Here is a 14,120-nt window from a genome sequence, read left to right on the forward strand (position 1 = left end):
GAGGCAGCAGTGCCAACTGCTGAGCTGCCCGTGCTGCTCACCGGCGGTTTGCCTGCCTTGCTTGTTGCCGTGCTACCCCACGCCGGGCGGAGCCCACTCTGCCCTCTGCTAGACCTGAGTAGCAGCTGCTCCTGTGCTGTTCCCCGGTCCCTGTCCCTGCTGCGGGAGGGTGTGTGGGAGGGGTGCAGTCCCCCTTTCCTTGTTGAATACCAAACCAAACCAAGCTGCTGCTCCTTTTCCCCCCGCCCTGCAGGCAGCCTGTCGAGCAGCCCTGAGGAGACGGAAGAGGCGCGCGAGTCCTCCTCGGGCATCGAGGTGGAAGCCTCCGACCTCAGCCTGAGTCTGACCGGGGATGAGCACATGGCGGAGGAGGAGGAGGAGGGCGAGGGGGAGGCAGGGGGCCAGCACCGAAGGGAAGGGGGCCGGCACGGCACCGACAAGGAGAGCTCGGACGAACGGGACTCCGACTCGCTGGAGGATACCGGCACCTACTCCATCGTGGACGAGGACGAGGAGGAGGAGGAGGCGGAGGAGGGGGGAGAGCAGCGCGAGGAAGAGAGCAAGATGGAGGACGGGCAGGCCGGCCCCCGGGCCCGGCGCCGCCGCGGGCCGAAGCGCCCCAGTGAGCCGGAGCGGGACTCCTCCGAGGAGGAGGCGGCGCTAGAGCGCTGGGTGCACTCGGAGGTGGCGGCCCTGCCGCCCCCCACCTGGTGCGCAGCGCCGGCGCTGGGGGGCCGGGAGATCGGCCGGGACCCCCGGGCCTTCATGTACCGGGCGTGCGGGGCACGGACCTTCGTGGAGCGGCTGCGGCTGCAGCACAGCCTGGAGCACCACGCCGGCTGTGTCAACACGCTGCACTTCAACCGGCGCGGCACCTGGCTGGCCAGCGGCAGTGACGACCTCAAGGTGGTGATCTGGGACTGGGCGCGCCGCAAACCCGTCCTCGAGTTCGACACCGGGCACAAGAGCAACGTCTTCCAGGTAGGCCCAGGGGGTAGGGGGTAAGGGTCATGTATCACCCTGACCCCAGGGGGGAGGGGGTAAGGGTCAGTATCACCCTGACCCCAGGGGGGAGGGGGTAAGGGTCATGTATCACCCTGACCCCAAGGGGGAGGGGGTAAGGGTCATGTATCACCCTGACCCCAAGGGGGAGGGGGTAAGGGTCATGTATCACCCTGACCCCAAGGGGGAGGGGGTAAGGGTCATGTATCACCCTGACCCCAAGGGGGGAGGGGGTAAGGGTCATGTATCACCCTGACCCCGCGGGGGGGGGGGGTAAGGGTCATGTATCACCCTGACCCCGCGGGGGGAGGGGGTAAGGGTCATGTATCACCCTGACCCCAAGGGGGAGGGGGTAAGGGTCATGTATCACCCTGACCCCGCGGGGGGAGGGGGTAAGGGTCATGTATCACCCGGACCCCGCGGGGGGAGGGGGTAAGGGTCATGTATCACCCGGACCCCGCGGGGGAGGGGGTAAGGGTCATGTATCACCCTGACCCCAAGGGGGAGGGGGTAAGGGTCATGTATCACCCTGACCCCAAGGGGGAGGGGGTAAGGGTCATGTATCACCCTGACCCCAAGGGGGAGGGGGTAAGGGTCATGTATCACCCTGACCCCGCGGGGGGAGGGGGTAAGGGTCATGTATCACCCGGACCCCGCGGGGGGAGGGGGTAAGGTTCATGTATCACCCGGACCCCGCGGGGGGAGGGGGTAAGGGTCATGTATCACCCTGACCCCGCGGGGGGAGGGGGTAAGGGTCATGTATCACCCTGACCCCGCGGGGGGAGGGGGTAAGGGTCATGTATCACCCGGACCCCGCGGGGTCGGTGCGTGTTCGCCGTCAGCCCCTCCCCGTGTCCCCGCGGGGTCGGGGCGTGTTCGCTGTCCCTCCCCGTGTCCCCGCGGGGTCGGGGCGTGTTCGCCGTCAGCCCCTCCCCGTGTCCCCGCGGGGTCGGGGCGTGTTCGCTGTCAGCCCCTCCCCGTGTCCCCGCGGGGTCGGGGCGTGTTCGCCGTCAGCCCCTCCCCGTGTCCCCGCGGGGTCGGTGCGTGTTCGCTGTCCCTCCCCGTGTCCCCGCGGGGTCGGGGCGTGTTCGCTGTCAGCCCCTCCCCGTGTCCCCGCGGGGTCGGGGCGTGTTCGCCGTCAGCCCCTCCCCGTGTCCCCGCGGGGTCGGTGCGTGTTCGCCGTCCCTCCCCGTGTCCCCGCGGGGTCGGGGCGTGTTCGCCGCCAGCCCCTCCCCGTGTCCCCGCGGGGTCGGGGCGTGTTCGCAGCCCCTCCCCGTGTCCCCGCGGGGTCGGTGCGTGTTCGCTGTCCCTCCCCGTGTCCCCGCGGGGTCGGTGCGTGTTCGCCGTCAGCCCCTCCCCGTGTCCCCGCGGGGTCGGGGCGTGTTCGCTGTCAGCCCCTCCCCGTGTCCCCGCGGGGTCGGGGCGTGTTCGCCGCCAGCCCCTCCCCGTGTCCCCGCGGGGTCGGTGCGTGTTCGCAGCCCCTCCCCGTGTCCCCGCGGGGTCGGTGCGTGTTCGCAGCCCCTCCCCGTGTCCCCGCGGGGTCGGTGCGTGTTCGCTGTCAGCCCCTCCCCGTGTCCCCGCGGGGTCAGGGCGTGTTCGCCGTCAGCCCCTCCCCGTGTCCCCGCGGGGTCAGGGCGTGTTCGCCGTCAGCCCCTCCCCGTGTCCCCGCGGGGTCGGTGCGTGTTCGCCGTCAGCCCCTCCCCGTGTCCCCGCGGGGTCGGTGCGTGTTCGCCGTCAGCCCCTCCCCGTGTCAGTGTTATGTTAACCTGTGTTTCCTCTGCACCTTTCCCGTTCTCCCTCCCCCTCCCTGTGTGCCGTGTCGGTTTTCCGTAGGCCAAGTTCTTGCCGAACAGCGGTGACTCGACGCTGGCCATGTGTGCTCGGGACGGCCAGGTCCGTATCGCTGAGCTGTCTGCCACCGAGTGCTGCAAGTCGACCAAACGGGTGGCCCAGCACAAGGGCTCTGCACACAAGGTGAGTGAGCGTGCCGTCCCGGATTGTCCACGATGGAACGTCCCTTCCCCACCTCCCGGTCGCTGAGTTTGTGGTTTGGATCTGGATGCTCCTTGTCTGTTTCTCCTGTAGCTGGCTCTGGAACCGGACTCCCCCTGCTCCTTCCTGTCGGCCGGTGAGGATGCGGTGGTCTTTGCCATTGACCTGCGACAAGAGAGGCCAGCGTCGTGAGTATCTGGGCTCTGAGCCGGGAGGGTGGGCTCGGCTGCTGTTGGCGTTCTACACCCATCCACTTGCGCCACAGCGTGTTGTGGGCGGCAAATCAGACAGATATCATCCAAACATCCCGTAGAGTCATCGAGATGTACAGCACGGAAACAGACCCTTCGGCCCAACCCGTCCATGCCAACCAGATATCCCAACCCAATCTAGTCCCACCTGCCAGCACCCGGCCCATATCCCCCCAAACCCTTCCTATTCATATACCCATCCAGATGCCTCTTAAATGCTGTAATTGTACCAGCCTCCACCACTTCCCCTGGCAGCTCATTCCATACACGTACCACCCTCTGGGGGAAAAAGTTGCTCCTTAGGTCTCTTTAATATCTTTCCCCTCTCACCCTAAACCTATGCCCCTCTAGTTCTGGACTCCCCCCACCCCAGAGAAAAGACTTTGTCTATTTACCCTATCCATGCCCCTTATAATTTTGTAAACCTCTATAAGGTCACCCCTCAGCCTCCGACGCTCCAGGGAAAACAGCCCCAGCCTGTTCAGCCTCTCCCTGTAGCTCAGACCCTCCAACCCTGGCAACATCCTTGTAAATCTTTTCTGAACCCCTTTCAAGTTTCGCAACATCTTTCCGATAGGAAGGAGACCAGAATTGCACGCAATATTCCAACAGTGGCCTCACCAATGTCCTGTACAGCCGCAACATGACCTCCCAACTCCTGTACTCAATACTCTGACCAATAAAGGAAAGCATACCAAACGCCTTTATGATTCGATTGCTTAGTGTGGAAACAGGCCCTTCGGCCCAATAAGTCCACACCGACCCGCCGAAGCGTATACCACCCAGACCCATACCCCTACATTTACCCCTTCACCTATCACTACGAGCAATTTAGCATGGCCGATTCCCCTAACCTGAATATTTTTGGACTGTGGGAGGAAACCGGAGCACCTGGAGGAAACCCACGCAGACACGGGGAGAATGTGCAAACTCCACACAGACAGTTGCCTGAGGCGGGAATTGAACCCGTGTCTCTGACGCTGTGAGGCAGCAGTGCTAACCCACTGTGCCACCGTGCCACTCTCAAATCCTATCCTATCTACCTGCGACTCCACTTTCAAGGAGCTATGAACCTGCACTCCAAGGTCTCTTTGTTCAGTAACACTCCCTAGGACCTTACCATTAAGTGGATAAGTCCTGCTAAGATTTGCTTTCCCAAAATGCAGCACCTCGCATTTATCTGAATTAAACTCCATCTGCCACTTCTCAGCCCATTGGCCCATCTGGTCCAGATCCTGTTATAATCTGAGGTAACCCTCTTTGCTGACCACTACACCTCCAATTTTGGGGTCATCTGCAAACTTACTAACTGTACCTCTGATGCTTGCATCCAAATCATTTATGTAAATGACAAAAGGTAGAGGGCCCAGCACCGATCCTTGTGGCACTCCACTGGTCACAGGCCTCCAGTCTGAAAAACAACCCTCCACCACCACCCTCTATCTTCTACCTTTTGAGCCAATTCTGTATCTAATGGCTAGTTCTCCCTGTATTCCCCCTCGCCAGCCACCTTTTTTCCCTGTACATCTCTGGGCTGTGGGAGGCCAAGGGTCTCGAGGAAATGGGGATAGTTTGCAAACCCCACGCAGTCCTGTTTCTCCCCCCCCCTCCCAAAAGGGTGAAATCAAACCTGGGTACCTGCTAACTACTGGGCCAGTGTTCTGGGGATCAGCGCTCATCTTTCAACACCAGCAGAAAATACAAGCAATCCAGGTCTTTCTGCTGTTCTGCTTGCGGGAGCTGTCTGCGCTGAGTTGGCGCTGTCTATCTGGCGTTTTCACAGGCCGAGTGCTTCGGGGTGTTTAACAGAAGCCGTTGTTGAGCTGTGACCTTGCACCTTCTCTTCCGTCCTTCCCCCCCACCCCCTCCCCCCTCCCAGGAAGTTGGTCATCACCAAGGAAAAGGACAAGAAGGTGGGCCTGTACACCATCTACATGAACCCCTCGAACACCCACCAGTTTGCTGTTGGAGGGAGAGATCAGTTTGTCAGGTAAGACCCTCTGTTTCTTCTTCTTCCCCGGCAGCCGAGAACCACTGGCCATTTGGGCAGCATCTCGCTTCCCGATGAAGGGCTTTTGCCCGAAACGTCGATTCTCCTGCTCCTCGGATGCTGCCCTGACCGGCCGTGCTTTTCCAGCACCACCCTCTGGTCTGCAACAGCCTCCTCTGCCTGGCATCTTGTTTCTGTCAGGAGTTAGAGGCACCAGCCCTGCCTGCAGTTTGATATATTATTTTGGAGTTGTGTTGTACAGTCCTCCGAGCAGCGCTCTATCACCCTTTGTACGGTTTCAGAGCAAGAGTTGGCTGCTTCAACCCCTTCCAGGCCGCTCCAACATTGAGCAGGATAACATAGCCTCCATTCCACATTCCTGCCTCTTCCTGTTTTGCCCCTCGTGTCCATCAGGAATTTATTCCACCTTTTGCCTGTAAAATGTGCATCCACCGCTCACTTGCCTAACTCCGCCTTGGAGAGATTCAACAAACTCGTCCTCATTCATCAGACCCGTTTTAATTCTGAGACTGTCCATTCCTCGTAGGAAACCTGAAGGAGATCCCTTTCTGCACCGTTGCCTTCCCCCACCCCCTTCCTCTGCAAGCCTCCTTTTTGATCAGCTTCAGTAAGATTGCCTCTCGGTTTTGGAATTCCAGTAGACACTGACCCAGTCTGTCCACCCTTTGGCCTCTAAAACAGCTCCCCCATTCCTGGTCTTCCTTCAATAGATTAGATTACTTACAGTGTGGAAACAGGCCCTTCGGCCCAACCAGTCCACACCGACCCGCCAAAGCGCAACCCACCCATACCCCTACCTTTACCCCTTCACCTAAAACTACGGGGCAATTTAACATGGCTAATTCACCCTGACCCCGCACATCTTTTGGACTGTGGGAGGAAACCGGAGGTAACCCACGCAGACATGGGGACAACGTGCAAACTCCACACACTGTTGCCTGAGGTGGAAATTGAACCCGGGTCTCAGGCGCTGAGAGGCAGCAGTGCCGCCCACTGTGCTGTCCTCTGCCCATCCCTCCCTGAACTGTGCCAGCACACTGGCACCATTTGCGAAGGGAGGTTTAAACTGTACGCACCACTTCCAACGAATGCCTCAGCCGCACTCCCAAAAGGTGCATGTTGTTTAGTATAGATTAGACTTAGTGTGGAAACAGGCCCTTCGGCCCAACAAGTCTACACCGACCCGCCGAAGCGCAACCCACCCATACCCCTACATTTACCCCTTACCTAACACTACGGGCAATTTAGCATGGCCAATTCACCTGACCCGCACATCTTTGGACTGTGGGAGGAAACCGGAGCACCCGGAGGAAACCCACGCAGACACGGGGAGAACGTGCAAACTCCACACAGTCAGTCGCCTGAGGCAGGAATTGAACCCGGGTCTACAGGCGCTGTGAAGCAGCAGTGCTAACCCACTGTGCCACCGTGCCACCCACAATGTTTGGGGCAAACAGTTGGTCTGTTTTAAACTCCCTTTGTTTAGTTGCTGTTAATGTTGGGATTAACATGGCAGGCTGCTCTGTGTATGTGAGCACGGCTGTCTCTCTCATTTTAAACCAAATGTTTTTTGCTGCTTTTTAAAAATTCTTCCTGCTAAGGTGGACCAGTTCACGTTTTCTCAACTTTCAACCGATCAAGTTTGCGTAATTTTTTTTGTTAAAAATTGTAATCGGTTGGTGTGTGTGTGTGTTGGCAGACTCCTAATGCCCCCTGCACGCCGCGTCTGCCCCTAATGCTTGTGCGTCTGGCTTTCTCTTGCAGGGTGTACGACCAGCGCAAGATAAATGAGAACGAGAACAACGGTGTGCTGAAGAAGTTCTGCCCTCATCACCTCGTAAGCGAACGGCGGGGAATCCCCCCATCTCCTTGTCGTTGCACCGTCTGTTGTGTGGTGTGAGAGCGCGTCTGTCCCCAGTGTCACTAACTATCTCCTTTATCTCTCTCTCTCTCTTCCGGCAGATCAACAGCGAATCAAAAGCCAACATCACGTGTTTAGTCTACAGCCACGATGGCTCTGGTGAGAGCGCTGGGGCGGTCTGACCGCGTGTGCTGGTGAGGGACGGTGGGGCTTCAGTCGGGAGGAACCATTTCATCATTTTGTGCTTTTAAAAGCTTTTTCCTCTGCTCCTCAGACCTGTTAGCAAGCTACAATGACGAGGACATCTACCTCTTCAACTCTTCCCACAGCGATGGTGCTGATTATGTCAAGCGTTACAAGGGGCACCGCAATAACGCTACAGGTCAGCCGCTGGCACCTTGCGTCCTCCTCTGCCCCGTTCCCGGGCATGGAGTTTGTGGAGGGCTATCCTGGGTGGGTGGGTACGCTGACGTGGACGGATCTCCACACTCTATCTTTTGTTCTCCCTTTTTTTTTCTTTTGCAGTTAAAGGGGTGAATTTCTACGGCCCCAAGAGTGAGTTTGTTGTGAGCGGCAGTGACTGCGGCCACATCTTCCTCTGGGAGAAGTCGTCCTGTCAAATTGTCCAGTTCATGGAGGGCGACAAAGGGGGAGTGGTGAGTATAAAACAGCCGAGGGGTATGGGCTGTACCCTGTGTGACTTTAATTCCCTGAAATGCGGGAGGTGGGGTGGGGGGGTGTCCCCCTCTAATACAGAAGCAAGGCCTCCCATCCAGGCTTTCGGAGAACTACCTGAGTTCCATCCCCACGCATTTACAGGGGAGGAGATGGCTTGCTGGTGTTATCACCAGACCGTTCATCCAGAGACCAGATTAGAGCGGTGCTGGAAAAGCGCAGCAGGTCAGGCAGCATCCGAGGAGCAGGAGAATCGATACTTTGGGCAAAAGCCCTTCATCATGAATAGAGGCAGGGGAGCCTGAGGGGTGGAGAGATAAGTGAGAGGGGACTGGGCTGGGGAGAAGGTCGCGATGAGTACAAGAGGTGGATGGAAGTGGGGGAGGTAAGTTCGGAGAGGAGGGTGGAGTGGATAGGTGGGAAGGAAGATAGATAGGCAGGTAGGACAAGTCATGGGGACGGTGCGGAGCTGGAAGGTTGGAACTGAGGGAAGGGGAAATGAGGAAACTGTTGAAGTCCACATTGATGCCCTGGGGTTGGAGGGTCCCGAGGCGGAAAATGAGGCGTTCTTCCTCCAGGCGTCTGGTGGTGAGGGAGCGGCAGTGAAGGAGGCCCAGGACCTCCATGCCCTCGGCAGAGTGGGAGGGGGAGTTGAAATGTTGGGGTTGTTTGGGTGCCGGTGTCCGGGAGATGTCCTCTGATTACCGAGGCCTCTGGGTTAATGTCCTTGGGGCCAGGGTTCCAAAACCTGCCATGGCCGATGGTGAAAGGCCAGTTCTTAACCAGGGATGGATTGTGGGGAAAACCCAGTCTGGGTCCCTGAGGGCCCGTTGAGTGAAGGTCTGGCCTGCGTGTGACTCCAGATCCACAGTGGTGTGGTTGACTCTGTGCTAACAGGACTGGCCAACAGCTGCTGGCCGAGCCAGAGATTTGTCCCAGGAATAAATAGTTCTGTTAAAAGACAGCAGCTCACATGGACGTTGTTCTGAAGTGTCGGAAGCCGAGACCCTGCCTGCTGTTGAATCGTCCCGGTTCTCTCCAATCGCAAACATTTTGTTGCTTGTAGACTTCAGTCTGGGTTTTGCTTTGAAAGTTGGGGTCGACTCTTTGCTGCGTATTCCCAACTGTTCCTTGTTTTTTTTTAGCAAAAAACACTGTGCGCTTTCAAAACCGCTCTCCCCTCCCTGCAGGAGAGAGCTGTCCTTTCTACAATCCTCTAATTGTTTTGGGTAATATCACTCCGAGCCCACTCTGCTGATCTGTCCACTTGTCCTGGCCCCTCACATTTGTTCCTCCTTCACACAGTGGTCACCACATCTGTTGTGGTGGGGCCACGGCCGCTGCAGCACAGCGAGGATGTGGGCTCCCCTTCCTGTTACAGGCTAACGTCTGAAACACCCAGCTCCCACCAACCGGGCGTCGGTTTTCCCGTTACTGTTGGGACTGCTCAGAAGTGTCTGTTCCAGAATCTCTGAGCAGGAGCGCTCGGCCCCAGCCCCAGCACACGCTGCAGCGCCAGTCCTCTCCCCACTGGCCAGGGTGCTGTTTCCCAGGCTGTCCACGTTTTAAAGCTGTCCCGGAAGGTTGGGACTTGAAGTGAATCATTGACTCCCGACAGGAATCCACATAACACCGGGAATAAGGTGTGGTTGGACCGGCCTTTGTAAACGGGAATAAAAACAAATAGCATTGTACCTTTACTCCAACTTTAAGTAGGACCCTTCTTTGATTAGTGACTGTGTGGGGGAGGGGAGGGGAGGGGGGGGGAGCGGGTGCGCATGTGTCTGGGTGTGTCTGTGTGGTGGGGGGGGGGGGGGTGACGGGGTTGTGTCTGGGTGTGTCGGTGTGGGGGGGTGTGTCGGGGTGACGGTGTTGTGTGTGGGGGGGTGTGGGGGTGATGTGTCAGGGTGGGGGGTGGTGTGGCGGTTGGTGAGTTGGGAGGAGTGCCGTGTGCCTGCCGTGGGGAGCGGTCCTTCCCGGGGGTGAGTTGTCCTGGGTCTGGTGGCTGTGAACTGCTGGAGCGGGAAGACAGCGCAGTGTGGGCGTGTGCTCCGTGACTCAGGTCCTGTTACATCAGCCATGTGTAACAGCCGTACTGTCCCCTGTACTCTCCTTCCTTCCCCCCGACCGCCCTGAACACTGCGTATCCCTGTCTGTTTGCACTGTCTAACCTCACCCCCCCTCCCTCCCCATTCTCAGGTGAATTGTCTGGAGCCCCACCCTCACCTTCCTGTCCTAGCGACCAGCGGTCTGGACCACGACGTCAAGGTCTGGGCCCCCACGTCTGATGCTGTGAACGGGTTGTCCGGATTAACAGAGGTAAGCCTTCCCTTCGGGTCAGTCAGGGGCTCTGGGCTGGCTCAGCTGGGGGAGTGTCTCCCACCCTGCAGGGACTCTGGGGGAGTGTCTCCCACCCTGCAGGGACTCTGGGGGAGTGTCTCCCACCCTGCAGGGACTCTGGGGGAGTGTCTCCCACCCTGCAGGGACTCTGGGGGAGTGTCTCCCACCCTGCAGGGACTCTGGGGGAGTGTCTCCCACCCTGCAGGGACTCTGGGGGAGTGTCTCCCACCCTGCAGGGACTCTGGGGGAGTGTCTCCCACCCTGCAGGGACTCTGGGGGAGTGTCTCCCACCCTGCAGGGACTCTGGGGGAGTGTCTCCCACCCTGCAGGGACTCTGGGGGAGTGTCTCCCACCCTGCAGGGACTCTGGGGGAGTGTCTCCCACCCTGCAGGGACTCTGGGGGAGTGTCTCCCACCCTGCAGGGACTCTGGGGGAGTGTCTCCCACCCTGCAGGGACTCTGGGGGAGTGTCTCCCACCCTGCAGGGACTCTGGGGGAGTGTCTCCCACCCTGCAGGGACTCTGGGGGAGTGTCTCCCACCCTGCAGGGACTCTGGGGGAGTGTCTCCCACCCTGCAGGGACTCTGGGGGAGTGTCTCCCACCCTGCAGGGACTCTGGGGGAGTGTCTCCCACCCTGCAGGGACTCTGGGGGAGTGTCTCCCACCCTGCAGGGACTCTGGGGGAGTGTCTCCCACCCTGCAGGGACTCTGGGGGAGTGTCTCCCACCCTGCAGGGACTCTGGGGGAGTGTCTCCCACCCTGCAGGGACTCTGGGGGAGTGTCTCCCACCCTGCAGGGACTCTGGGGGAGTGTCTCCCACCCTGCAGGGACTCTGGGGGAGTGTCTCCCACCCTGCAGGGACTCTGGGGGAGTGTCTCCCACCCTGCAGGGACTCTGGGGGAGTGTCTCCCACCCTGCAGGGACTCTGGGGGAGTGTCTCCCACCCTGCAGGGACTCTGGGGGAGCTGTCCCCTCCCGCTGCTGCTGCAGTCTTGGAACCTCACCTTTTAGGGAGGGGATTTCAAGATGTTGACCCAGCGAAGGAACTGTTTCCAAATCGGGCTGGGGAATGCCTCGATGACCTCTACCTCCTGATATTTCCACATTGTTGGATTTGCCCATTTGAGCCCCTGGGGTGGGGAGGGGGTGTGGGTGTGAGACCATAGCTGGAGCACTCTGAGCTGAAAATGTGTTGCTGGAAAAGGGCTCGTGCCCGAAACGTCGAATCTCCTGCTCCTTGGATGCTGCCTGACCTGCTGCGCTTTTCCAGCAACACATTCTCAGCTCTGATCTCCAGCATCTGCAGACCTCACTGGAGCACTCCGAACCAAGTCGATCTCTGTGCTGAAGGAGGGATAGATCTGTCCCGAGCAGGTCAAGGTTCACGCACAAGGTAGTGAAGGGGCCGCCCACCTGGTTGGGTCTCCAGCAGTGGCCTCCCTGAGGACTAGCACCAACCTAAACAGACCGCGAGGTGCCTTTCTGTTCTCGGCCATTCCCGAAGGCCTTGGTGTGCAGGTCTGGGATTCCTTTCCAGACTAGTGTGTGAGAGTTGCAGCAGGATCTGGGCCAATGGGCAGATGGAGTTTAATTCAGATAAATGCGAGGTGCTGCATTTTGGGAAAGCAAATCTTAGCAGGACTTATCCACTTAATGGTAAGGTCCTAGGGAGTGTTGCTGAACAAAGAGACCTTGGAGTGCAGGTTCATAGCTCCTTGAAAGTGGAGTCGCAGGTAGATAGGATAGTGAAGGCGGTGTTTGGTATGCTTTCCTTTATCGGTCAGAGTACGGAGTACAGGAGTTGGGAGGTCATGTTGCGGCTGTACAGGACATTGGTTAGGCCACTGTTGGAATATTGCGTGCAATTCTGGTCTCCTTCCTATCGGAAAGATGTTGTGAAACTTCAAAGGGTTCAGAAAAGATTTACAAGGATGTTGCCAGGGTTGGAGGGTCTGAGCTACAGGGAGAGGCTGAACAGGCTGGGGCTGTTTTCCCTGGAGCGTCGGAGGCTGAGGAGTGACCTTATAGAGGTTTATAAAATCATGAGGGGCATGGATAGGATAAATAGACAAAGTCTTTTCCCCTGGGGTGGGGGAATCCAGAACTAGAGGGGTACAGGTTTAGGGTTGAGAGGGGAAAGATATAAAAGAGACCTAAGGGGCAACTTTTTCACCCAGAGGGTGGTAGGTGTATGGAATGAGCTGCCAGAGGAAGTGGTGGAGTCTGGTACAATTACAGCATTTAAGAGGCATCTGGATGGGTATATGAATAGGAAGAGTTTGGAGGGATATGGGCCGGGTGCTGGCAGGTGGGACTAGATTGGGTTGGGATATCTGGGTCGGCATGGACGGGTTGGGCCGAAGGGTCTGTTTCCATGTTGTACATCTCTATGACTCTGAAAGGACCAGGATTGTTTGTGGGTTTTACTTCTGTGTCTGTCTCTCTGTTGTTTCTCCCCCTCCCTTTACCTCCCTGCCGCTGGGCGGGTGGTTGGGAATCACCGCTGCAGGTGATCAAGAAGAATAAGCGAGAGAGGGACGAGGATTGCCTCCGTCACACTGACCTCTTTGACAGTCACATGCTCTGGTTCCTCATGCACCATCTGAGGCAGCGCCGACATCGCCAGGTGGGTCAGGGGGCACTGGGCCGGGAGGGGGCTGATCCCAGCATGCCTGGGGCTGCTACGGTGGGGTCAGAGGGCGCTGGGCCGGGAGGGGCCTGATCCCAGCATGCCTGGGGCGGCTACGGTGGGGTCAGAGGGCGCTGGGCCGGGAGGGGCCTGATCCCAGCATGCCTGGGGCTGCTACGGTGGGGTCAGAGGGCGCTGGGCCTGGAGGGGGCTGATCCCAGCATGCCTGGGGCTGCTACGGTGGGGTCAGAGGGCGCTGGGTGGGGAGGGGGCTGATCCCAGCATGCCTGGGGCTGCTACGGTGGGGTCAGAGGGCGCTGGGTGGGGAGGGGGCTGATCCCAGCATGCCTGGGGCTGCTACGGTGGGGTCAGAGGGCGCTGGGTGGGGAGGGGGCTGATCCCAGCATGCCTGGGGCTGCTACGGTGGGGTCAGAGGGCGCTGGGTGGGGAGGGGGCTGATCCCAGCATGCCTGGGGCTGCAATGGAGAGGAAGTCCTGGAAGGAGGCGACCTGGGCTTCTGATGAGGCCCATTTGGGGCTGTGGGTGGGGCAGACCCCCAGGGAGGGGGGGGGTGGGGGGTAGATGGCTGGGGGTTGCTTGGGAGACGAGAGTGTGAGAGAGAAAAGGGAGGGTGTGGTAAAGAAGGAATGAATTTCAGTCTCTGGGGGAGAAGAGGTTGGGGGAACGCAGACTGGGGGAGTGCATTGGGTTAACCACTCCATGGATTCCTATTTTTTTTTTGCCATGTTTCTAACTCTTTGCAATTCTCCTCCCCCCCTCCCTCCCTGTGTTCCCTTGCTCTCTCTGTGCCAGCGGCCCCGGGATTCCACGGTCGGACCGGAGGAGGAGTCTGAGGAGAGTACAAGTTCCTCGGAGTCGTCCGATGAGGAGGGGGATGGCCCTGACCGGGTGCAGTGCATGCCTTCCTGAGGCAGGGAAGGTGGTCGGAGGTTGGAGAGATGGTGGGGAGAGAGAGAGAGAGAGACAGGGAGGTGTGGAGATACAGACACACAGACTGAGCACCAGGCACCATGGACTGACCCTGTCTGCCAGCAGCGGATGTGTCTGTATGAAAACTATCCTTCGCTCTGCACCATCTCACTGATCCGAGGACAAGTGGCTCTGTCCGAGAGCAGCCCAAGGATTGAATGTGATGTCCAGAGCAGGAACAGGAACCTCGCGTGTGTATAACACGTCTCTCCTCCACCACCACCACCACCTCCCAAATCAGGCACTCTCGCTCCTTCCTTCGACTTTGCACTCTCTTCTTTTTGATTCTTCTTTTCTTCGCTCTATTTTCTTCCTCTTTTTCTTCCTCTTTTTCTTCCTCTTTTCCTCCCTCTTTTTCTCTCTCTCCTTT

The 14,120-nt window shown here is 58.8% G+C and overlaps 1 protein-coding gene across 1 annotated transcript in view; it reads left to right on the forward strand.

The window, feature by feature from the left end:
- The window catches only part of dcaf8 (DDB1 and CUL4 associated factor 8), a 32,746-nt gene extending 18,626 nt beyond the window's left edge, over positions 1 to 14,120 (forward strand). Inside the window, exons 5-15 of the mRNA XM_060822626.1 lie at positions 254 to 981; positions 2,836 to 2,976; positions 3,088 to 3,182; positions 5,125 to 5,235; positions 7,021 to 7,093; positions 7,219 to 7,276; positions 7,392 to 7,499; positions 7,643 to 7,773; positions 9,992 to 10,111; positions 12,640 to 12,756; positions 13,574 to 14,120. Of these exons, the coding sequence (XP_060678609.1) occupies positions 254 to 981; positions 2,836 to 2,976; positions 3,088 to 3,182; positions 5,125 to 5,235; positions 7,021 to 7,093; positions 7,219 to 7,276; positions 7,392 to 7,499; positions 7,643 to 7,773; positions 9,992 to 10,111; positions 12,640 to 12,756; positions 13,574 to 13,690 (1,799 nt within the window). The 3' untranslated portion in view covers positions 13,691 to 14,120. The remainder of the gene's footprint in view (positions 1 to 253; positions 982 to 2,835; positions 2,977 to 3,087; positions 3,183 to 5,124; positions 5,236 to 7,020; positions 7,094 to 7,218; positions 7,277 to 7,391; positions 7,500 to 7,642; positions 7,774 to 9,991; positions 10,112 to 12,639; positions 12,757 to 13,573) is intronic.

The sequence above is a fragment of the Hemiscyllium ocellatum genome, unplaced genomic scaffold (assembly GCF_020745735.1).
Source record: "Hemiscyllium ocellatum isolate sHemOce1 unplaced genomic scaffold, sHemOce1.pat.X.cur. scaffold_1591_pat_ctg1, whole genome shotgun sequence".
Classification (NCBI taxonomy): domain Eukaryota; kingdom Metazoa; phylum Chordata; class Chondrichthyes; order Orectolobiformes; family Hemiscylliidae; genus Hemiscyllium; species Hemiscyllium ocellatum.